Source organism: Portunus trituberculatus, chromosome 41, assembly GCF_017591435.1.
Source record: "Portunus trituberculatus isolate SZX2019 chromosome 41, ASM1759143v1, whole genome shotgun sequence".
Taxonomy (NCBI): domain Eukaryota; kingdom Metazoa; phylum Arthropoda; class Malacostraca; order Decapoda; family Portunidae; genus Portunus; species Portunus trituberculatus.
The window spans coordinates 37,535,800-37,561,317 of record NC_059295.1 but is presented as its reverse complement, the minus strand read 5'-3'; the positions used below and the strand labels follow the sequence as shown (position 1 = coordinate 37,561,317).

Genomic DNA, 25,518 nt, shown 5'->3' with positions numbered 1-25,518 from the left:
TTAGCAAAATATTTGTTTAATGCATGCAGCATAAAATACAGTTCGCTCTTGTTAGCAAAATATTTGTTTACTTATGAAAAAATACAGTTCCTCTAAGATTGTGAAATATCATCAAAGCAAACCACCATCTCCTCCTGTGTCCTAAAACTTAACACTCCTGACAACAGTTTGCCATAGACGTCCATTAAAATAATGCAGCATACTGGGAGGCAGAGATCTGCTGCTCTCTGTATCAATTGCTGTAGTCTTCTGATATTTCTTCAAAACCGATATTTTTTTTTTTTTCGACACTGGTTGGTGTCCCTGTAGACATGGAAAGTGTTACTCATTGTTTACACACGTTGATTTGTTCAGTGTATGAATTCATTTTCCTGACTAATGTTATCAACACTATCAATTATATTAGCAATAAAATAGCTTTATAGCTTACCTACTTTAATTTCACATTTACCATTCTACACTTTCCCTATACCTTCAACAACTTTTCTGGTCAAATAAGTGATTAATAGTAATTATAGGTTGTGTACACTTTCATTGCCCATCACAGACGTTGACACGCTAAACTCAGATGCAAATCTTGGGTCACATGGAATTACTCCATGGCGTGTATTGGTAGGGCAGAGTAAAGAGTGAGGCAGAAGTGTCTCCTTCCCTGGATGGCAGCGTGTATTGGCAGGGCAGAGTGAAGAGTGAGGCAGAAGTGTCTCCCTCCCTGGAAGGTGAAGTGAGGTAGAAGGCATCTAATATCCTAGTGAAACTAGAATCAGTTCTTGCAGCTGGGTGGGAAGTGTTGGCTTTTGCTTCATCAATTGCAGCATCTGTAACAAAAAAAAAAAAAAACTCAAACCTTAAGGAAGAACAGATTGCACTGAACGTATACGTATCGTCATGGATACAGCTACATGGAGGTATACACGTGTCCTGTTATGGATACACCACCTGTCATGGATATACCAGAATGTTGAGCAGCTTAGGGTTTTCCTGAAACCTAAGCTTTTTAATTGTCTCCATTGTTAATCATTCTATACTGATTACTGTTCCTGGGAGTTTTACTATTTCACCTTTGTTTTAACACATTTACCAGAAAGAACTATCAGATTCTCTATTAAAAAAACGTCTTAAATGGATCTTTTTACATAGTTCCTTGTTCCTATCCTAGGACATTATACAATATAAGGACCAGAACTGCACAACATAGGCAGTCAAATATCTGTTCCTTAGGAATTTCTTACCTGAATGGTAGCACTGATACTCTTTCTAGTTTCGACACTTACTGTGCATTACATCGAGAGCAGGGCATCCGAATCTTGGACAGACCACATTTCTTATTCAACAGCCATCACCGAATTAGAATTCGAACCCCCGATGCTCTCCACCTTCACAAGAAACACCGCACGCACTAGTAAATGAAACGTCAAATCAAGAAATAGTGCTTCTGCGTATGTAGCACAATATGAAATGGTTTTGGATTCTGGAAGACTTTTTTCTTAAGACATTATTTGTAAGAACCTTTAACTTGGAAGATATTCCTGAAAATTTCCCGAAACCAATCTTACTATTCCAGTGCTGCCGTGGGATCGTCGTCAGACCGCTGGCTTCTAACATTTCATGCGGTCTCGGCGGTTGCGTCGCCTCACACAACGGTTCTATTCAATCTATTGAGTAAAAATGTATCAAATATGCGTTGCGCGCCATTTTGAAGGCTTAGTTCAACAAAAACAGAAGCACCACTTTTCAGAATACAATACATTACACAAATAATAAAACAGATTAACTCGAATACAATCAAAGTCCGGAGCTAGGTACAGTTCTAAACCTGAATACAACGTCGCAGGTAAGCCTATACAGGGTGTTGTGAACAGTTACAGTCGGTATCGTGTTACGTGGCGCTTTTCTGTCATAAAAGCGTAATTAATATTCATTAAGTTAAAGTACAGGAAGTTAGTGTATGCAGGTTTGGGATAGAATAGCAAATAATACTCTCATGTTAAAGTGCATAAGCAACACTATAGTTGTTTTTTTTATTTAGTTTCACTGTTTTTGTATTTATTCATTGTTTCTGTATTTATTCATTTGAAGTCTCAAACTCTATATCTCAGTCAATACTTCCCACGGTCCTCTTCAAACACGCTATGAAACTTTCTACTACGGTAATCCAGATCGATTTATCGGTCTTTCACTCCTCCCTAACAATAACAACTGTACAGTCAAAATTTACTTTCTCGACCAACACTATGACTGCCACGAGGATGGATTACATCAAGCCAACACACAAAACCTCACCAAACAAAAAACACAAAACCTATCAAATTAATTGAGAGGACAAAGTTCATCTGTGCACCGTTTTGGTTAAAGACATTACCCATCAACATCTTACCTATGGGTCTTAGGATTGTAGGACAAAGTAACAGGAAAAAAAAAGTAACACGAAAAAAAGTAACGGAAAAAAGTAACAAGAAACAAAGTAAGAAGAAAAAAGTAACAGGAAAGAGTAACAAAAGTATTGAATGCTATAACTGGCCAAACGTCCAGACTGCTTCAGCTGAGTAATTGAATGCTGCAGTTTCTGTTTCTGAGATTTCCTCAACTAAGAACAAGATTCGGTTACTGTTTCAGAGTTTCATCTAACAGGATGAGCCTACTTCAGACGAATAGTCTGCTTCAATTTCAGTTTCCGAGGCTTCCTCAACTAAGAACAAGATTCGGTTACTGTTTCAGCATGGACATCACACAGAGTAACAAGGGCGGCAACAAGATTTGTTTCGAGGGATATATGTACACACGGTCGTGCACACGGAAGAAAAAAATCTGATGAAAATGTTCTGAGAAAGGGAGTCGAGATTGTAGAGGAAGTCTCAGCACTACGCCTGACTTGGATAATCCAGAGCCAGGTCTACCCCTCAACCACGCTGCTGACCATATCAACGTGACATACACAAAGTGTCGTAACTTGATGAGGCAGCAGGCGGCCAGCTCCCTAGACAAGCCATCCCAGATCTTTGCCCAGGCAGTTGCAAACCAAGACCATGCTGTGCAGAAGCGTTTTCCGTGTGAGGAGAACACCAAGCGATCCCTCAGATATCACAGGCGCACCCCACCAATGCCCGAACACCTGCACGACTTCACTTTGCCAGATGAGTGGAAGGATACACTGGGACCCAACCCTCAGCAATTCCTTCTTTACGACAATGGGCCAGAGGCAGTCAGTCGTATTATTGCCTTTGCCACATTAGAGGACCTGCGCCGTCTGTCAGCTGCAGAGACCATCTATATGGACGGTAACTTCAAGATGGCACCACCACAGTTTACTCAAGTGTACGTGATTAGAGTTCCATTTAAGACTATACATGTCTCCTGTGTCTATGCTCTATTACAGAATAAGACAAGAGCGGTGTATTCAGAGCTGTTTGATGTCGTTGTGGACCGTATCACGCAGTTTGGAATAAACCTTCATGTACAAACAGTTTTGACAGACTTTGAAGATGCTGTTTTGCGTGCAATTAGTGCCAGCTTTGGTAGAGAAGTGGAGACCAAGGGCTGCTTCTACCACCTTACACAGTGTACCTGGCGTAAAATATAGCAGTTTGGTCTAACAGATAATTACCACTCAGACGGCGGTTCTGCAGCATGTTGGATGGACTCGCCTTCCTGCTCACTGAATAAGTGAAAGAAGGTATGGAGAACCTCAAGACCTTTACTCCTGCCGAGGCTGCTGAATTGGTGGACTATTTTGACACAACGTATGTCTCGGGCAGCTACAGAAGTCAACAGCTGCAGAATTCCCAGGGCGTCAGGTTGCGTGTTGTACCCCCCGATGTACCCCCCTGCTATCTGGAATGTACATGAGGCGACATTACACGGCAACTCCCGTACCAACAACATTTGTGAGGCTTGGAACAACAAGTTCTCATCCCAGAATTTTTAGAAGGAATTGCTCACAATATACCGATAACCCGGACACTGCATTAATATACATCTCGTATTTTTTTTTATTTTTTTTTTTTTTTTTTACTTTTAAATGTTTTAATGTTTTATAATGTTTTATTATTTTTTAATATTTTAGTGTTTTAATGTTTTTAACTTTTCAATGTGTTAATGTTTTATAACGTTTTACTGTTTTTAACTTTGATGTTTTCCAAGAAAAATTATACTTCCTTTTTGTACCAGAACCACCATCTTCAATTCGGCAGTCTTTAAATCGTGTCAATTGTCAATTTATCTTCAAGAATGACCACTTACTTTTTTTCCTAAATAAAATTAGGATTGTTACTTTTTTTTCTTGATACTTTATTTCCTAGCAAAAAAAAAATTCTTCCGTTACTTTTTTTCCTGATACTTTCTTTCCGAGCACCGGGTCTTGCACGGCCGTGGTCTTAGACGGGATGCGTTTGAAGCAGAAGCTTCGAGACAGGAAAGACAACCATCTTTAGATGCTTTAATCGCCGATTTGGAGACTAGATCTGTCCATGCTTTTCACAACCAAGGATGTACTTGTACGAACTATTGGATATCTGGAAAAGTATACCAAGCAAAATTAATAAAAAAAAAAGTACACAAAAAATTAAAACTAATCCTATGGTATCCGCTAGGCGGCAAGAGAGTGATCTTGTGCCAAAAGGCAGTGATTGTAATTACTCCATTATCGAAAATTAGTCAAGTTTTGTACATTTTACCATTTTTAACGCATGTATTTTGATGGTACATCAGTCGATGTGCTCACCAGGCACCAAAATACTTACATCTCACACCATAACTGTCTCGCACCGTAAATATATTTTCTTCGCAGTTTGATGGTACTAGCATAGCTGCTAGTGTTAATTATGTATAATCCTTAACAGCTGTAGTAAATACATGTGAATGAAGCAATTAATTTGAGAAACAACGTTAATTCCCAGTAATGTCAAAGGACTCCAACCGTAGATTTAATATAAGAAACTAAGTAAATGCTTGTTGATGTAAAGTTAAAGTTTCAACATGATCAAGAATTTGTTAGCTAATAGCAACGACCATTTCACGACTGTCTGAAAACACTTGCACCAACATGTTAACACTAACACTGGTTCACACCGCCACTGTAACACCCTCCACCAACGCGCCACCGCTGTAACACCCTCCAATAACGCGCCACCGCTGTAACACCCTCCACCAATGCGCCACCGCTGTAACACCCTCCTCCAACGCGCCACCGCTGTAATTCCCTCCACCAACGCGCCACCGCTGTAATACCCTCCACCAACGCGCCACCGCTGTAACACCCTCCACCAACGCGCCACCGCTGTAACACCTTAAACTTAAACCAACGCGCCACCGCTGTAATACCCTCCACCACCGCGCCACCGCTGTAATACCCTCCACCAACGCGCCACCGCTGTAACACCTTAAACCAACGCGCCACCGCTGTAACACCTTAAACCAACGCGTCACCGCTGTAACACCTTAAGGCTTAAACCAACGCGCCACCGCTGTAACACCTTCCACCAACGCGCCACCGCTGTAATTCCCTCCACCAACGCGCCACCGCTGTAATTCCCTCCACCAACGCGCCACCGCTGTAATTCCCTCCACCAACGCGCCACCGCTGTAACACCCTCCACCAACGCGCCACCGCTGTAATACCCTACACCAACGCGCCACCGCTGTAACACCTTAAACCAACGCGTCACCGCTGTAACACCTTAAACCAACGCGCCACCGCTGTAACACCTTCCACCAACGCTCCACCTCTGTAATTCCCTCCACCAACGCGCCACCACTGTAATTCCCTCCACCAACGCGCCACCGCTGTAATTCCCTCACCAACGCGCCACCAATAATACCGTCCACCTACGCGCCACTTCTTTAACACTGTCTTCCATCAAGTCCCTTTAGAATATCAGCATTCTTATCGCATAGATCGTGCAAGCGTACTTACATGCCCGCGCCGAACTCCATCCCTCTGTGCAGTATCCGGGGCTGTGCCTCACTCTCCCGGCAACGGTTACGTCCATGGAGAACCACCTCTGCTTGCTTCCCATTGTCGTCAACTTTGATGCTTTGGCCAACCTACAATACACAAACATTTACTATTACATCCATCATATCCAATCCACCATACATATAACCACTACTAGCGCACAAAAAAACAGGCAAACTTAACTTATACCTTATCTGAGCCACAGCGAGAATAGAAAGGCAGGCGGCTCCCACAAAAGGCTGGAGGTCAGTTAGTCGAACTGGCGTCGTGCATCACTCCGGAGCGTCAACCGGGCTTCAGTGATTCATTGGTGCTTCATTGTTCGCCGCTCTGCCTCCATTCCCTTTCCTGCTCCTCCACCACGTAATATTACGTCATTAATTCACTCCAGCAACACTTGCCTCTCTAGTCAACAACTCAACATGGCAGGACATGATTTCTTTCACTTCTCCCTGTCCAGTCCAGTCCAATGTCAGTGTTATAACGAGGAATACTATGTCCTCTGGTACCACCTTGGGTCATTCTCAAAAAAAAAAAAAAATAAATAAATAAATAAATAAATGAAAATAAAAATAAATAAACAAATAAATGAAATAATAAAAAAAAACTTCAAATGAGGACAAACACCATGATTTTCCAGCCCACAGTTCAATCAGAACGAAGTAGCCTTCCCTATCGCCTGTCGACTTTTTTTTCGCAATGCTTAAGTCCCTGTCTCATGATTGAATCGTTGTATTGTTAGGCTGAAGTTATTGATATTGCTATTGATATGTTTATTAGGCTATAAAAAATACATTTTAGGTGAAATTTGGTGTACATAACTCAAAGCTATAGGTCCAAGAAACCATACCTTTAGAAGGACTCAAAAATAGTGCATAAAAACACAGTTTAGGACTATGCGGCCATAAGAATTAAGGCTACACTATTATATAACAAACATAGAAATTAACATTAACATTTGTGTATCAAAGTAATACACATAAGTAACAATAGATTTCCAATGTTTTGTCTCTAAAACTGAACTCTTCTCTCAAACTTTTGCTAAAACCTCACCTTGGATGATTCTGGGCATGTCCCTCCCTCTCCTCCTCCCTCTGACTATTTCATGCCTTCAATTATAATTCTTCGTAATGATGTGTTTCATGCCCTTGATGGCCTAAACCCTCGAAAGATTTATGAACCTGATGGGGTCCCTCCTATTGTTCTCAAAAACTGTGCTCCCGTGCTTGCATTTTACCTGGTCAAACTCTTTCAGCTATGCCTATCGACTTCTACCTCTCCTTCTTGCTGGAGGTTTGCCTACATTCAGCCTGTTCCTAAAAAAGGATAACCGTTCTAATCCTTCAAACTACCGTCCTATAGCTTTAATCTCTTGTTTGTCTAAAGTTTTTGAATCTATCCTCAATAGGAAGATTCTTAAACATCTGTCACTTCACAATCTTCTATCTGATCGCCAGTATGGCTTCCGTCAAGATCGCTCTACTGGTGATCTTCTGGCTTTCCTTACTGAGTCTTGGTCATCCTCTTTTAGAGATTTCGGTGAAACTTTTGCTGTCACATTAGACATATCAAAAGCTTTTGATAGAGTCTGGCACAAAGCTTCGATTTCAAAACTGCCCTTCTATAGTTTCTATCTTTCTCTCTGCAACTTTATCTCAAGTTTCCTTTCCGACCATTCTATTGCAGCCGTGGTAGACGGCCACTGTTCTTCTCCTAAATCTATTAACAGTGGTGTTCCTCAGGGTTCTGTCCTATCACCCACTCTCTTTCTATTATTCATTAATGACCTTCTTTACCAAACTTCTTGCCCTATCCACTCCTACACTGATGATACCACCCTACATCGTTCCACGTCCTTTCAGAGACGACCAACCTTCAGGGATGCCACAGAACGCGACTTCTGATCTCTCTAAGAGAAAAAACTTAGTAGTTTTCAATGCCTCAAAAACTCAATTTCTCCATCTATCAACTCGATACAACCTTCCAGACAACTATCCCCTCTTCTTCAATGACACTCAGTTGTCTCCCTCTTCCACACTGAATATCCTCGGTCTGCCCTTTACTCATAATCTTAACTGAAAACTTCACATCTTATCTCTTGCTAAAATAGCTTCTATTAAGTTAGGCGTTCTGCAGCGTCTCCTTCAGTTTTTCTCGCCCTTCCAAAAGCTAACTCTGTACAAGGGCCTTATCCGTCCTTGTATGGAGTAGGTACTCTTCGCACGTTTCGGAGGGATCCACTCATACAGCTTTATTAGATAGGGTTGAATCAAAAGCTTTTCATCTCATCAATTCCCCTCCTCTGACTGACTATCTTCAGCCTCTTTCTCACCGCCGAAGGGTTATATCTCTTTCTATCTTTTACCACTATTTTCATGCTAACTATTCTACTGATTTTGCTAACAGCATGCTGCGGCCTCGCTGCACAAGGTTTTCTTTTTCCTCTCAACCCTTTCTGTCTAACTCTCTAATATAAGAGTTAACCGGTATTCTCAATCATTCATACCTTTCACTGGTAAACTCTTTAACTCCCTTTCTGCTTCTGTATTTCCATCTTCCTACGACTTAACTTCTTTTAAGAGAGAGGTGTCAAGACATTTCTTCCACTCTTTTGACTATTTTTTTTCTAATCTTTTATGGAGACTCCAATTCTAGTGGACCTTTTTATCTAATATGTTTTTTTTTTCCTTGGCAGTTCCCCTTCTTACATTAAAAATAAATAAAAATTGGGATCTGCGCAAACAGTTCTCGCCCGGACAGTTGTGGATAGCCAGACAGCTCCAAACTCGTCACCTGTAAAAAAAAAAGCAGGCTATTCCATCAGGTATGTTGGGAACTGTCTGTACACAATGTCTTAATTGGTCATCATAAGTAATAATAGGATGCATTGCCTACCTCCGATCAGGATTGGGTTGTTTTATTGTTAATCAGTTGCATGACTGCACAGACTGGTGAAATTTTGAATGTGGCCACAAAGTAAACAAAATTAACAAACACTGAACGGTGACTGTAGTGACTGAACGGATCTATAATTAGCTAATCCCAGTAGAGCGGTGGTCCTTAAGAGAGCGACGAAGAAATTTTAAGATTATTGCACCACAGAAATCAAAATTCGGTGTGATTATGGTATATTAACTTTCCTATCGAAATATGTTCAAATAAATTTGTTTTGTTGTCCAGCCTTAGTAAAATATGGAAGTGCTAGGGGCCTTGTGACTCGGAGGTTTTAAATATTCAATTAGTAATACATTATAAGTACTGATGGTATGGTATATACACACATAATGATAAGTGATGATCATGCTTGCTCCAGTTGGGATATCAGCCCCACATACCTTTCATATACAAGACAGGGAAGATAACAGAGGGGTGTGGACTGTGGAACGCATGGTACGGTCTCGCTCAGCAGGACACGAGCACACCACACCACCACATTGGAGTTTAGTAAACATCAACACAGGGAGGGAGGGAGGCTGAGGTTTGTTTTTATTTGTGGCTCACTAAAGTCTTACAAAATGACTTGTGAATCTGGCTGTAAGATATATAAGAAGGAATTTAGGTGGAAAGGGTCTAAATGGCTAGAATTAAGTAGTAAGAACAGAGACATATTGGAACATTATTGCAAATTATGTAAGGCAGGAAAAGAAACAATTAAACATTAATTGTGTGACATGTAGGTACAGGGCACAAAGAAAAGCATCAAATGTCAGGAATTATAGGGCGAGAGGAATTGGAAAAGAGGAAGGAAGAAGAATATTCACATGGTAAGGCCTCACCACCCTCAGTCCAGCCAAGACTGGACGAGGGAATTAAAGTCCAGATGATCCACCGACACTCCATTCAGGCTAACATTGCACCACTACTATACATGATAATGATAGATTGGTTGAGTGTATCTTTTAATGATTAAGATTTATTGAATATAAAAGTATTAAAGGAAAAAAAGACTAGAAACAAAGTAGACAAAAATTAGAAGTGTTAGGACTAACAAGTAACCACTAGAGAATGGACCACTGCCCTAATACACGTAGACGACCCTCCATTTGTCCTCGTTTACCGGTTCCCCCTTCTGCAGCTCTTTTATTCTGCTAATGGAACTTGGGAATGAAAATGATAACCTAACCTAACCTGACCTAGCTGGCATAACCTAACCATGGTCAGAAGAGTTCTGGAGAAGATGCATCAGCAATCCATGTCATCTTAACTAGGTTAGGTTAAATTAGGTTAAAGTTAGATTGAGGTTAGTTTAGGTTAAAATTAGGGTTGGGTTTATTTTCATTATGAAAATTATTTTCTTTCCCACTTCCTTCAGCTGAGTTAAAGAGCTGTGAAGGGAGAACCAGGAAATGAGGATAGCTAGAGGGACATCTATATTCGGACAGTGTCGAAAGTGGAAACATTTTTTACCAACTGCTGAACAATAAGGAATAACTAAATTACAAAGGGGAAAAAAAAAAAACTAAGAGACCTTAGAAGTGATTCAAAGTGTAACGGGTTTAAAGAAGAAGGAGGCACTCTTGTTATGCTTACCGTTGGCACATTAAGCTTCCAATATTTAATGTTGAAAACTTTCTTTCTTTTTTTTTATTTGTAAAGTGTGGACAGAAGTAAGAGTCAGGATTTTTTTTGTTCTCAAGTGGACCAGCATCTTAGTATGGTTTGTTGGTCCAGTTTGTCCATTTTGTCTTGGTGTCAGCCTTATATGCTTTCGTCACTTGTGTATATTTGTTCTTAGTCCTAAGGAAGAGAGATAATAACTGGAGACTACAAAGTACTTACTTGGGAGGTCAACCTTAAAAGTGTACTTGTAGGTAGTACATTTACTTTTAAACTTTGTTGTCAATGTGGAATTAGGGTTGTATGAAAATAGGTAATAATGTTTTTTTTTTTTTTTAAGATCTGATTTATACAGTGAAGGAATTAGTGGTGAAGTTAATTAATTTAATTGATCTAGTCCTAACATACTACTCCCTCAGATGGAAATGCTCCTGTTACAGCAATGTCATCCAGCAGTGTCAAACTACTGATAAATTTGTGATGTGCTTCACATGTTTCTTTTTCAGGTAACTTGAGAAGTAAATGGGATATTGTATTCATAAACAACAACCCTACACTAACTCACTATAGTTGTATGAAAGATCTCATCAAGCTTTACCCTTCTTTTTTTTTTTTTGCAGAGTAATGACAGTTGTTCCTGGTATTATTGACTATTCATAAACCAAGAAGCCTTGAGTTGATAAGCATGGAGGAGGAAAGAAAAGAAGTAAGTTAAAGGTTTCCTGTTATAACTTGTAATATGTAGAATATTCACTTTGCTAGTATAAAAAAAGATAAGAATCACCTAGAATAAGATCAGGTAGTAGTCAGTGGAAGACAGTTTGATTGATGTTCTCTGTAAGGACACAGTATAAAGTAGAGGTTGTTTATAATGGTTTTTTTTTTTTTTTTTTTAAGAATTAGTGGATGACTTTACTGCAAATCATTGTGGTTGAAGGTTGCCAGGTTCAAATTTGTTGATTTCAATACTTATGACAGCCCTCAGTCTTGCCACCAGTAATCTGCAATACCCTTTAAAAGTTTAAGATAAAAATCCACCTGTCTTTGGTCTTCTGTGAAGGCCTGTTCAGACGATTGAGCACAGCTTGATAGACACTGATTGCAACCAGGCTAAAGCCATGGGCACAAATGTAGTGTAGTATCGACTACTCAGTGTTGATCTTGCCCAGTCAAACCCTAATAATAGCTAGAGGGAGTGGTTGTTGGGATGCAGGTTATGTTCAGTGATTGCACACAATTACAAAAACAGGCACTTTGCCTGTGTTTTAGCTGGCACAGGTGATAAAACTGTGATTATGAATGGGCAGTTTGCCCATTGACTGCCTTACCGCTTATGCAAACTGCCTACTTGTGCTTGCGGGCACAACTCATTTGTCTATATGCGGCTTTAGGCATCTGACTGTAAGGGAAGAAAGTGCCATTTTAAGGATCTCAATCTCAAATATAGATAAAGTATTTTTATTCCTAAGTGTTCAGTGTTATTGCATATACTGGTGTAAAGATATAACTTTCTTATGTTAGATACTTTAATATATATTACTTTGTAGAAAACTGTGCTGATAGTTTCTTTACTCTCAGGTTAAATTAATGGGAAGGAACATGTCTAAGATGCCATGCTTCCGAGAAACCTTCTTGTACAGTGTCAGCTCAGGTCTGGCAGCTGGCTTTCTGCACTTCATGCTGACGTCAAGAATCCAGAGATCTGCAAACCTGGCAGTGGCAACCTATGGATGTGTGACTCTAGGATATTGGTGAGTATACATACTAATGGGCAATAAGACCATAATCTTGAAATATTTGGGGAACTAATGAAAGGAAAGGTTTGGTAGAGTTATATAAAGGAAGGGAGATGTAGCTGTAGGTAGACAAGACATACTTTTATGGAGTACAGTTGCTGCAGATGGGAACAAAGTGTAGTAGTCACTCAGTGACCTAGGAATTTTGCTAAATTGGATAATTTGCTTTATGGTGTTACCTGGCAAATAAGGGAGAGCAGACACTTTTGTAATGCCCACATCATCGGTGTTTCCTTGGTAATGGAAGAGGGTATGCATATTCAGTTCCAGCTTTATACTTTGTCTTGTGTTCCTTACCTTATCATCAAACCACTTATCCTTATATCCAGCATGGGTCCCAGTACACTCACAGATGCAGGAAAGGGTTGTACTGTAACCTTAACGAAAGATAAAGTCACTATATCTACATTATGCAAATAATTAGAATGTCTTAAAGAAAAACCCACATTTGACAGTCAGACAAGTTAAGAAAATGTACACAGAGCTCCTCAAAACATGTCAGAGATGTAAGCGCAACAGCAAGAAGCTATTTTAGAGTTAATCTGCCACATCCTAATTGCTTGCATATTTCAGAGATAGTGACTTTTTCTTCTCTTAGGGGTTGACTATGATCCTTTTTTTTGCATCTGTAGATGTAAGGGTAAGGTTTGCAGGCTTGTGATAATGAGGTAAGTAAAGCAAGACAAAGTCTAAAACTGGAGCTCAACATGCATCCACCCTCCTTCATTGCCAAGGGTGCACCTACGGTGTGGGCACCACAGGAGATGCATTTACTCTCTGAGTTGCCAGGTATCAACACAAATTACCCAACTCAAGCAAAACTTCTGCATTGTTGTGTGACTATTATTTTGCATGCACATTGCACCCAAGGGGTTTTTCATTTGCAATTAGTATAGTTAATTAAGGTGGAGATTTTTTTTTTTTTTTTTCTTTTCATGTTCATGTAATAATTTCAGATCTTATCTAAAGTATTTTCACAGAATCGGTTTGTATCACCCTTTTCCTCTATCACTTGCATTCACAGCTGTATTTCCAAAATGTTGTTTTTCTGCTACATTTATTTTGTATCCCCTGTGACTGCCTCATAATGGAGTGATTTAACAGGGATGTTTGATTATAATATGGTATTCTTTTGACAGGTTTTACTGCCGGTACAATTACTCTGTGCAAAAGTTTAACATAGGTCAGCTTGAAGCAGCTATGCAGAAGCAAGCTTTGTATGAAGGCACTGAAATGGAGAAACAAATAAAGAGGGATGCATGAAATTAATTTCTCAGGTACTATTATTTATCACTTGCCTATTACATAATATGTAATGTTGTACATAGGGACTAGACATAGGACTAAATGTACATATCTTTTTGGTCTGTATAATCTGTAGATATTAATTTCACATGAATTAAAAACAATTGTTTTCAAGTAGCCTGTTTGATTTCATAACCTTGGACTTACTAGGTGGACCCTGAGTATATATATACCACAACTATTAAGTTATAGACAGCATATTAGGCACTTAATCACCACATTTTGTGCACACGATAGCATACTGTAAGCACTTTGTATTATGGGCAAAGTTTATTACATGCCTCAGTTCCCATCATGCTCATATAATATGGATTGGTACTGTGGCATTACTAGATTCTATCATCACATTAACCAAACAGTTGGGCTACTGTCATCACATCCATCACATTAACCAAACAATATTGCCATCATCATCACAACCATTGTATTAACCAAACAGTTGGGCATCATCTAGCTGGCATTTTTCTAGTATATCCAGATTGTCCTTTGAAAATTGGTATTCATTCCAGGAATGTGACTGTGCTTGATCTTAATCAAGTTTGGGCATAATACATACCATCTAAAAATTCCATTCAGTAGCTATCCCTGATAGTTAAACAGCTTTTATAGCAAGAATACTTTGGAATTTAATGAGGTAAGTGCAATGGGTGAGGCATGGTATGCCAAAACCATGAGGAAAATTACAACACTACTCTATATTGACTGTGTTCACTATCACTTATCTTTGACTAGCTTTTCAAATTTCCACTAGAACATTGTGCACACACACACAAAGCAACTCTGCACTCTGCTGCTCCTACTCTTCTAATATGCAACCATATTCTGAGCCACCTAAATGTCTTTCCACACTATCAGGCAGTGGTCAACCTGCAAACACTATCACACTTCAATGCACAAGCTGGGAGGATGAATGCAGGCATGTAGATGACATTAGAAATATGGAAACGATGGCATGGTCAGGCTGTGCTCACACCTTATTATCCATCTAACCCAGTGCATATAAAAACTTAGGACATCCATCATAGTCATATGTCATAACTATGTCTACCATAACTTGTCTGCTTTACTCTGTTTACTTTATTTCAAATATTGAAAGATGAAAAGTTGCTGTTTATTACTACTATTTCCTTAGTTTTTATGCATAGGGGGAAGAGATACAGTGGGTAATCTTTAAAATATGGTCAATATGACCATGTAGGAGCACCTCAATGTAAACAAGATTTGAAGTTTAGGAACAAGGATGGCTCTCAACAACTGCCATGGTCATTACTACTGCACAAGTGCATTTTTCCCACATTTTTTTCTAGCATCAAGATGTTTAAGCATTATGATTACCTCACTTTCATGGGTAAGAGAACTTATCCTTTCTATCACTGTAAGGTTTCCCTCATTAGATGAGACAAAAAGAATACTGGTTGGGTAAATCATTCCTGGAGTGAATATGTTGCTGGTGTAGCCATCCTGGAAGTGAAAACATGTCATATGCTGCTGAGACTGAGTGGACCTTGTCTTAATATCCAGTGCAGATTTCTTTCAGACATGCAAAGTTTATGATAAGAATATGACATATTTCGTAGGTAAGACTTCGTAGGACAGCTTTGTGATTAAAGACTGTTGCCTACTAAAAAACGTGAACTGCCTGACTGAATCACCATCACACAGCAATGTAGAAAAGTGTACCACAGGTAGACTGTTTGGTGAGGGCAAAGCCTGCTGAACTGTCTAATATGTAAGATTTTCACCTTTACCTAATCTAGTATGTAATCGATTGAGAAGTGAGAGAAACGCATTCAGTGACCAATGTCCATCAGGCACTGCTTGATAGTGTGGATAGGTCGTAACACTTCTAGCTGAACTAAAACAATAGATATCAATAAAACAACAAGGGCACATCAGCAAAACAAGGGCATCTTATCAGCCTTTCAAGTAGGAACTTTCAAATAAAAATCAAAACCATTTCTGTTTTCTGGAAAAGAGAGCTTGACAAATAAAGGATCTCTTCAGTAAGGCCTATTCCTCATAATCACTTTCCATCAACTCTGCCTCAGCTTATTATTCAAACCATAACCACAATTTTGTGATCAAGTACAGAATTCCTCAATTTGGGTTCCCTCCTTTCCACACATCACATCTCAACATTTTCCTATGTTGTTAAATGCTGCTGAAAGAGTCCCAGTTTCATGAATTTATCTCATTCTTCCTCATTTTTGGCATTACAACTGAGATTCCAAGAAAAATTAGCACCTCTTCTAAGAAGATTTTCTATTACTCTTTGTGATACAAAATCCATGGATATTCAAGGCAAAAAATATTAAACTTGGCAGTGCTCTGGTAGCAGCTTCAGTCTTGTAAGCTGTATATGGCACATAAGTATTTCTTAGCTTTATCCTGCCACAGTAGCTTATATATATATATATATATATATATATATATATATATATATATATATATATATATATATATATATATATATATATATATTATTCAACCACTAGAAGTTTTGCTACCAAAAAATTAAGGCCATTGGATTGTGAAGGCACACTGAAAGTCATTACCATTTCCAGGGTTAGACTCTTGTCTGGTCTCTGCAGTGCAGCTATGTCTCTTCTTTCCTTGTTCCTGTTTAAAACAAGAAAATGTAATTTTTAGTGGTACAAGTCTGAGCGAAACTGCTTGGCTATTAGATATGAAGAGGATATAGGTAAACATATTTTCTTTTAACACTGTTAAAGATTATGAATTTTCAAGAATAGGCTGCAGAACAAACTAGATTAGATAGTCCCTATTACATGTGGCTTCTATCATACTAGCATATAGCAGATATGATAGTTGGTGTACTTGTGTAAGTATGATCCAAGCAAATGATGAATATCCAAGATAGTTACAACAATCATGCTGAACTAATGATACAGTACTACAATCCCTCAAGAGGCATTCAGAGCTTCATATTATTAAGGAGCAAACTGAGAATGTTAATGGGATCTATAAATTTCTGGTAAATAACATCCTACACCAATCCATCAACCTTTCTCAGTTATATTTCAACAATTAATGAATCCCAAGCATTTAAGAATTTTTTTCTTACATGTATTCTTACTTGGGTCTATACAAGAAATCTGAGGAACATAGCATGACTAATCTTAATATGATTTTAAAACGAAGAAGAGCAGTGATATACTATCAATGAACAGCACTAACCTGATGAGAAAATGGAGGAAGCCCTTGATTTGTGCCTGCGAGCACGAGCTGGCCGAGGGGCATCTTCACTGTCTGACAGAAAACTAATGTCTCCATGGGCTGAGGGAACCACTAGAACCTTCATAGAACAAATAAGACACACAATCAAATATAATATAATATGCCATATTTTTTCATTCTGACAGATCTGCTTTGTTTTCAAAAGCAATGGAAAAGTCTCAAGGCAATATCCAGTGTGAGCCACATCAAGTCTCTGAGTGACTGTATAGTGAATGTGCACCCATATATTCATGCAGGATACATCCTCTTCACAAAATCCTTCTTACAGAATGGAACATCAATATATTTCATTCTTATCAGATCTTTTATTTCCTTCATTGTTTTTATCACACAAGAAATCTACAATATACCTTTCCAGGTTCTTCAATTTTTTCTGTTTCCTGGTTTCTGTGAGGCAGCTTGTTGAGGTAAGGTGCTGGAACCAGGCCAGTGGACCTCCCATCAGCTGTCTGCACCAGCCACCAGTCAGCATTGATCTCCTGCACTACTAACACAAAGTCTCCTGAGGCAAAGAAAGTTATACATATGAACAAAAGATGCTTTATGTTGCTGCAACTGATCACGAAGCAACAAAGGAAGGCCTTAAATCTGAACTCTTACCTTGTCTAAGTGAGAGCTCTCTCTTGTCAGAGCCTGTGTAGTCATACAAAACTGTGGCCAGATGGCCCTGGGCGATGAAACCTTCACTTCTTTTCCTGTAGACATTGATGGTTATTAGGAATTATCATAGAGGTTATTATAAAATATATATATATATATATATATATATATATATATATATATATATATATATATATATATATATATATATATATATATATATATATATATAGTGTGTTTCACTGTTTGATCTGCTGCAGTCTCTGACGAGACAGCCAGACGTTACCCTACGGAACGAGCTCAGAGCTCATTATTTCCGATCTTCGGATAGGCCTGGGACCAGGCACACACCACACACCGGGACAACAACGTCACAACTTCTCGATTTACATCCCGTACCTACTCACTGCTAGGTGAACAGGGGCTACACGTGAAAGGAGACACACCCAAATATCTCCACCTGGCCGGGGAATCAAACCCCGGTCCTCTGGCTTGTGAAGCCAGTGCTCTAACCACTGAGCTACCGGGTGTGTGTGTGTGTGTGTGTGTGTAATTCACTTAGTTGTAATTTTTACAGGGCCTGGGTATTATACTCGTCTGGCCCCGTCTCCATATCTATACACATCCAACTTTCCTTTAAAACTATGCACACTCCTTGCTCAAACTATATCTTCACATCTTTCAAGCATACTCCCTTGGCTATCTTTTTACTAAGTGATCTCGTAGATCGCATGTGCACGTGCATGTGTGTGTGTGTGTGTGTGTGTGTGTGTGTGTGTGTGTGTGTGTGTGTGTGTGTGTGTGTGTGTGTGTGTGTGTGTGTGTGTGTCAAAGAACAGGGTGAGGTTGAGAAGGAAGTAGAAACTTCCAGTAGGCAACCCTATGAGAGAGTGAATTCCAAGAGAAGCATCACATTAATTACAATGGTAGTATAAAACTCACTAGATTAATGAAGGTGTTATCTAGTACATATTAAAGGCCCATCCAAATAATGTGGGCAGAAACAAGCAGTTTGCCCATTGACTAGTTTACCACTTGTGCCCACTAGAACATGGACAGAGTGCCCCTGTTAGTCATTTTGCGAAAAGACACTGCCATGCTTGGTTATATGACAAACACCTGAAGCTTTCTATGAGAGTGAGGGGTTGAGGTTGTCTTGGTTCACTTTAGTGACTGACCAATCTGTCTATTCATGCTCCCCACATGAATTAGTGCTAGCAATCTCATGTTCTACATTCAATAAAGCTTTATCACCTGCACCATACTCATAGTTTTCATACCACACACAGCCTGCTGGTCCTGCCTGGACAACCACTCACTTCAGTTGCTGTCTGGGTTACTAGGCCAGCTGAACAGCATGCGGAAACCACTAGAGTTGTGCCTGTGGACTTTGCCCATTTGTGGGCAGTGCCCATTGAGCTGTGCTTGATTGTCTGGATGGGCCTTAAGGTTCAAGTTGCATGAAAAGTTCACAGTACTGTATATTCCCAAGATAAAAGTATAAAAAGGGATCAAATTATTATCACTTTTCTTTTTACTACATTCATCTTCATTTTCATCTATGAATATAAACAGCAAGAGAGCAATGAAGTAATTAGTACCTGCTGCTGTCCATAGTAAAGTTGAGTGGCTCCTCAGTGGCCATCTTTAGCACGGAGTCCAGCTTTTTGAGAATGGCATCTTCTCGAGCCATCATGAAGTGTTGCCCACTTTTTGACTCGTGAATCTTCATTGTAAAGAGTGAATTTTCCTTTTCTTCTGATGAAAAGCAAAAGGTTGAATTGCAGTTGCCTAATGACAGCATATTGTGTTCTTGAGAAATTTTGTGAATTTTCTCCACTGTGACTGATGTCCTGCTTGTAACTGTCTTGTAAGCATCCAGTCCTTGCAACACTGACTGCTGTGGACTTGAGATTCTCAAGGAGCTGTAGTGATTCCTTGTTGAAGATGCTTCAACTGAGATTGACAGATTTGTATTTGGTGGTGCATTTGGTGCATGAGCTAAAATTAAGACAGGAGATTCACTAGAATAAGAGCAGACTGCCACCATGTGGTCATGAGGATGGAAGTCCGCACAGGAAACAGTTCCATATAATGGCAGGTCCATCACTGATGCAGCCATCTCTCCTGTGTCTGAATTCCACACAAAGAGTCCTCCATCTTCACTTCCAGAGACCACCCACGTTCCACAGGGGCTGATGCAGCTCCGCAGCTGTTCACGCACGTTGAGAGCACCACGAAGGTTGTGAGTCACTGTCCAGTGTTGATGATTGACAAGCCTCAACTGACTGTCCCTTGTGTGAACCAATAAACGGAAGCCACCGGGATGAGCGGTAATGGAATTAATTATATTTCCAACAATGTCTGGAACTTTAGCCTCATGTTTAAGACTAAGTATCTTGGCCTTTCTTTTACTTTTATCTTTAGGGGAGATTTTCACATTCCACACAAAAATCATTCCTTGTTTGTCTCCAGAGTACAGAACATCCCCTTCACCATTAAAGCACAATGCATTAATAAAGGAAAGATGATTAGTTATCTCTTGCAAAATTGAGTAGCTTCCTTTCTTACTACATGTCCAGACTCTGAGCACATGGTCATAGCAGCCACTCACTACTACATGGACTGTACCAGGAACAAATCGAGCAACATAAACATAAGAAGGATGTGCCAATACTTCACTTTGGCTATGTATTTCTGCACTTCCCAATTTCCATATTCTTGCAGTTGAGTCAGCTGAGGCAGTAAGGATGTGGGTGTCATCTATGCTCCAGCATATATCATAAATAAGCCCAAGATGACCACATAATGCTTGCTCTAGGTGACCAGCCAGTACATCATATATAAATACTTCTTTGTGATTGCCACATGCAATTCTGAGACCATCATGTGAGAACTTGACAACAAGACATCCTTTTTCAGAATGAGGAAAACAGTACTTGACAAAGCTGCCAATTCTACAGGACTGGTTGGGTTTGCGGCCCCAAACAACCACTGGCTTGTGTACTGCGTGTGCTAAGCTGCCACTTGACCCTACTGGGGAGGAATGTTCCAGGGAGTGTGCCAGGTCAAATGGTATTCCTTCTGCTTGGGTTGCTATCATGGATCTGAAAAATAGCATTGAATAAATAATAAAAAAAAAAAAACTATGAATGATGTAATATTCTAATCAAGTTTACTGAAACAATAAACAATCCCATTTATGTTTCCTTACATCATTCATTCATTCATTCATTCATAAGAAACAGTGTACACTAATGTTGCTCCTTGGTTTTTTACATAATCCTGTTCAAATCACTCATGATACATCTATCTGTAACCTTTTTATGTATGTTTGTAATGCATATTTTCTTACATGTATGAAAAAGGTTCTTGAGATTAAACTAAAATGCATGTCCCTAACACTGAATTCTCAAAAATTATCATCATCAGTGTGTATGAATCAACTCTCTCCTGATGGCTGGGAGTTATCACTGAATTACAATCCATCTCAGTCCATAAAAATGGAGGACTCATCCATATCAATTACACTGCAGGAGGATCATTTGTACATTTCACCTCTACACAATATGCATTATAAGTCTAGACTGTAACAGAAAATTAATCCCTGTGTGAAGCATGTCCACACTGAGTCAAATACATAAATAGAAACTGGCAGGAAAGGAGGGAGAAAGAAAGTGACAAGATTAAGAATTTATTGAGCAAGATCTCAGAAGATGGTTTGTTTGTTGAAGTGGAAGAGAGTGTGAGACTAGGGACATACAAAGAAGGTAAAAGCAGACCACTAAAGTTGAAGTTAAAATCCCAGGTGGCAGCCGAGGCCATACTGAGGAGAGCTTGGAAATTGAAAAATTACCATGAAACAAAAATGATTTACATAAAAAGGAGTGTGACACAAGAAGAAAAAGTGAAAATGAGAGAACTAGTAATGGAAGCGAGGGAAAAAAATGAGGCAAGATCTGAGGAAAACATGAAAAAGTTTTTTTGGAAGGTCAGAAATGAGAGGTCGAGGAAGTGGTGGATAAATTAGACAAAGTAAATAGTACACAGACAAAGGCGGAGAATGAAAGGAATGGAAACGGAATTTGAGTGTCATACACAAATATAGACGGCTTTTTGTCAAAGAGAATGGAGTGTGCATGGACTATTTAAGAAGTAAAGAACCATATATCATGTGTGTAGTCGAAACAAAGTTGAAACCGGAAGTAAAATTAGATTGGTTTGAGGAAGGATACTACAATTTATGAAGAAGCGATAGAGTGGTAAGAGGAGGTGGTGGTGTAATGGTATTAACTAAAAAAGATCTGATAGTGAAGGAGGTTAACTTTAGCAGAGAGAGTGAAGAAGTGATTTTATGCTTATAACAGATGGAAAACAAGACATTAACAACATAACAGTATACATGCCACCCAAAACAAGTGCTTGAGATAATGAATAGCACCAAAATGTGATGAGAAGTGCCCTAAATAGATTGAAAGATGAAATTGTCAAAAAGAATAAAGTGGTGTTAGTTGGGGACTTTAATTGTAAGGAAGTAGTGTGGGAAGATTTTGAAGTGGTGAATGGTGGTGAGTGGGGAGAGGAGTTGTTAAACATGATAATAGATAACCTAATGACACACTGGATGAGAGAAGCAACAAGGTGCAAGGGGAAGGATGCCCCGACAAGGTTAGATTTGGTGTTCACTAAAGACATCTGTCTAAGGGATGAAGTTGAACATGAATGTCCCCTGGGGAAAAGTGATCATGATGTCTTAAGATTCAAGTTGGATACGGGAATGGACATGGTGAAGGGTGATACGTACAAGAAGGAAAGATTAAACTATGCCAAGGCAATATACAATCATCTAAGGGAATTTTTTAGTGAAATGGACTGGTCTGTGGTGTATCAGGAGGCAGATATCCAATCAAAATATGATAAATTTATGGATGCATATAATACTGCTATAGAGAGGTTTGTGCCATATTATCGAATGAAGACTTTAAGAAAAAAACACTGATTTGATGGAAATTGTGAGGAGGCAAAGAACAAGGAAAAGGCATGGAAGAAATTCAAGAATAATGAAGTATTATCAAGGGAAACATATATAACTGCAAGAAATAGATATCTTGAAGTAAGGAGAACAGCACAAAGGGAATACGAATGGAGGGTGGTGGAGAGATGTGAAAGTGATCCCAAAATGTTCTACAAGTTCATAAGTGGAAAATTAAATAAAAAAAAAAGGGGCAATGGAAAAAGTAAAAGTTGGGGAGGAAATATATAAGGATGTTAGTGATAGAGTTGAAATATTGAACATCAACTTTTGTAAGGTGTTTACAAATGAGGAACCATTCATATGAGAAAGGTTGAACCAAGTAAAAGAAATGCACAACATCATTGTCAGTAAAGATGATATAGAGAAAATTATAAATAACATAGATGTTAATAAATCAATGAGGCCTGATGTTATATCTGGAAGAATGCTGAAAGAGTGTAAAGATCAATTGTTGGGCCCCATTTTTGACATTGTGGAAACCACCATAAGAACAGGAAGGGTGCCTATGGAATGGAAAAGAGCAGACATTGTGCCCATATATAAAAATGGTTGTAGAACGGAACTGTCAAACTACAGACCAGTGTCTTTGACTAGTATTTGGTGCAAGGTGTGTGAGGAAGTGATTCAGAATAAATGGAGTGTAAACATCCTGAGTGAAAGACAGTTTGGTTTTAGGAAAGGAAAATCATGCATGTCCAACTTATTGTGTTTTTACTCAAGAGTGACTGACATATTGCAAGATAGAGAGGGTTGGGTGGATTCTGCTTATCTGGACTTATGGAAGGCCTTTGATAAAGTGCCACATAATAGACTGATGTGGAAATTAAGGAAGACTGGAGGAGTGAGTGGCAAATTAGCAGAATGGATGGAGAATTACTTGGTAGGGAGAGAGATGTGATCGGTAGTGAAGGGAAAAAAGTCAGAGAGGAGAAAGGTGACCAGTGGAGTTCCTCAAGGGTCAGTGCTTGGTCCTATCATGTTTTTTATTTATGTTAATGATATGCCAGCAGGAATAGATAGTTATATGAACATGTTTGCGGATGATACCAAGATAATGAGGAGAGTAAAAACCCTGCAAGATTGTAATAGGCTACAGGAGGATCTGGACAAGATATACCAGTGGAGTAAACACTGGCAAATGGAGTTTAATATAAGCAAGTGTCATGTTATGGAAATGAGAAAAAGTAAATACAGGCCATACAAGGTTTATAAACTGGGAGAAGAGATAATTGGAGGGGCCAGTGAAGAGAAGGACTTAGGTGTAATTGTATAAAACAATCTGTCCCCGGAGAAACATATCAACAAGATATTTCGAAAAACATACAATATGCTTCAGAATATAGGACTTGCATTTCACTATCTGGATGAAAGAATGATGAGGAAAATACTATGCACCGTAATAAGACCTCAGTTAGAGTATGCAGCAATCATCTGGTTACCTTGTATGAAGAAACATGTGAAGAAGATGGAAAGGGTGCAGAGGCTGGCAACAAGGATGATACAAGGGTTCAAGGAGATAACTTACGAGGAGAGATTGGAGAGGTTGGAGTTGACCTCATTGGAAGAGAGAAGAATAAGGAGTGACATGATAACAATGTACAAAATAGTGAACAAAATTGACATACTGGACAGGGATTTGATAAAAGCAGCCAGGACATGCAAAAAAACTAACAAAAGACATTTGTTTAAATGATGTGAAGAAATACAGCTTCCCCCACTGTAGTATTGACAAGTGGAACAAACTGAATAGTGATGTTGTAGATACAACATGTATCAATCAGATGAAAGAGAGATATGACAAGTGTGGACAAGGAGGCAGGACACATACAGCTTAGCTCAGGCCCTGTAAGACATAAATAGGTAAATACATAATCAGATTCAAGTCTCAACTGACCTGAGGGTTGGCTGTGGGTTGAGAGGGATGACCACTTCCTGCAGGGTGACATGCAGGGTGGATGGGTACTTGGTTCTGCTGCCACTCTTCCACCAGCTGTGAAGGTCTTTGAGGCTCACCTTGGAGGAACGTCTTGGCCTCCACATCTGTAACCTCAACTGCTCTCCAATATTGACATGACCATTGGTGCCTTTGACCTTCAGGAAGGCCCAGGCAAAGGTTACCCAGTCTCTGGTTGTACTCTCGGGAATGCCAGGACTATTGTCAACTGAGGGTGGGAAATCCATCAGTTGAAAGAACACCAACACTTGGGGGTCATCTGAGGTGAAGTGCTCTGGTGGTTCATTAAAGACCAACTGCTCCTCCCATCGGCAGTATGTGCTTCTGCAAGAAAGAGAAGTTGTATAAATTTGAGTATCACAATAAGCTCTTTTTTTTTTTAACAAAATAATCAACTACTACTTTAGTTTCATGATGCTATATACCACACTTACCAAACTGTATTTTATGGTGCCTTCTACAATCATGTGCTCCTATTTCTACATTTATGTAAAAGTACTTAAGGTTTATTAGTTATTTGTCACAAAATAATAGATTAAATGACTAGCAAACTACAGTAAAAAGGCAAAAATAAACATTTCCAATGAAACAAAATATCCTTTTTTTCCCTGCTGTGTCACATACCTGGCCTTTTTGATGTCAAAGGGACTGGTCATGATGGGAAGGATGTAGTCCACTTCACTTCTCTCATAATAGGATGTTACTTTCCGCTCTGGCGATGATTTCTGTAAAAACTGCCCTGTGTCCATGTTGCAGATGTACACCTGAAATGCAACAAAACTTTTACTTCACTACAGTATTACCATGATTCCTCACAATAAAGTAGATGCTTTTAAACTGTGACATGTCTAGTACATTTATTATTCTAAAATGAAAAGATGTAATTGAAAAATATAAATTTCTAGTCCTGTATGGTTTCTTTTATCTTCTACCATTCCTATCCCCTTACAGTGTATAGTACTTAATACATTTCTCTTATACTCATTTCCAGTTCTCAAATAAATGCCACTTTTTATCTCAAATCCACATAAAAAACAAAACCACAATTTAAAATACTTCT

The 25,518-nt window shown here is 39.1% G+C and overlaps 3 protein-coding genes across 6 annotated transcripts in view; 1 reads left to right on the top strand and 2 right to left on the bottom strand.

Moving 5' to 3' along the window:
- Positions 1 to 42: 42 nt before the first annotated feature.
- Positions 43 to 6,292, bottom strand: LOC123517142. Its single transcript, XM_045277093.1, has 3 exons — positions 6,143 to 6,292; positions 5,912 to 6,042; positions 43 to 818 (listed from the first exon to the last, which is right to left on the bottom strand). Exons 2-3 carry the CDS (start codon positions 6,012 to 6,014, stop codon positions 583 to 585), a joined length of 339 nt encoding a protein of 112 aa, XP_045133028.1. The 5' UTR covers positions 6,015 to 6,042; positions 6,143 to 6,292; the 3' UTR covers positions 43 to 582.
- Positions 6,293 to 9,392: 3,100 nt separating this feature from the next.
- On the top strand, positions 9,393 to 13,725 carry LOC123517141 (cytochrome c oxidase assembly protein COX20, mitochondrial-like). Of its 3 annotated transcripts, none has more exons than XM_045277091.1 (4): positions 9,393 to 9,431; positions 11,133 to 11,216; positions 12,089 to 12,261; positions 13,446 to 13,725. In XM_045277091.1, exons 2-4 carry the CDS (start codon positions 11,196 to 11,198, stop codon positions 13,567 to 13,569), a joined length of 318 nt encoding a protein of 105 aa, XP_045133026.1. In that variant the 5' UTR covers positions 9,393 to 9,431; positions 11,133 to 11,195; the 3' UTR covers positions 13,570 to 13,725. The 3 variants fall into 3 exon arrangements, with proteins under 3 accessions (XP_045133026.1, XP_045133027.1, XP_045133025.1); XM_045277092.1 differs by lacking the exon at positions 9,393 to 9,431 and adding an exon at positions 9,571 to 9,717 and having other exon boundaries at positions 11,131 to 11,216; XM_045277090.1 differs by lacking the exon at positions 9,393 to 9,431 and adding an exon at positions 10,930 to 11,016 and having other exon boundaries at positions 11,131 to 11,216.
- LOC123517140 (jouberin-like) overlaps positions 13,576 to 25,518 on the bottom strand; it is a 28,106-nt gene continuing 16,163 nt past the window's right edge. The window contains exons 7-13 of one of the 2 annotated variants that reach the window (XM_045277088.1): positions 25,083 to 25,222; positions 24,399 to 24,782; positions 19,071 to 20,576; positions 17,470 to 17,564; positions 17,220 to 17,371; positions 16,810 to 16,927; positions 13,576 to 16,230 (exon numbers count right to left, since the gene is read on the bottom strand). In XM_045277088.1, the coding sequence (XP_045133023.1) occupies positions 16,208 to 16,230; positions 16,810 to 16,927; positions 17,220 to 17,371; positions 17,470 to 17,564; positions 19,071 to 20,576; positions 24,399 to 24,782; positions 25,083 to 25,222 (2,418 nt within the window). In that variant the 3' untranslated portion in view covers positions 13,576 to 16,207. Of the gene's footprint in view, positions 16,231 to 16,809; positions 16,928 to 17,219; positions 17,372 to 17,469; positions 17,565 to 18,788; positions 18,913 to 19,070; positions 20,577 to 24,398; positions 24,783 to 25,082; positions 25,223 to 25,518 lie in introns of those variants that run through there. The other variant, XR_006678402.1, reaches the window with a different exon arrangement.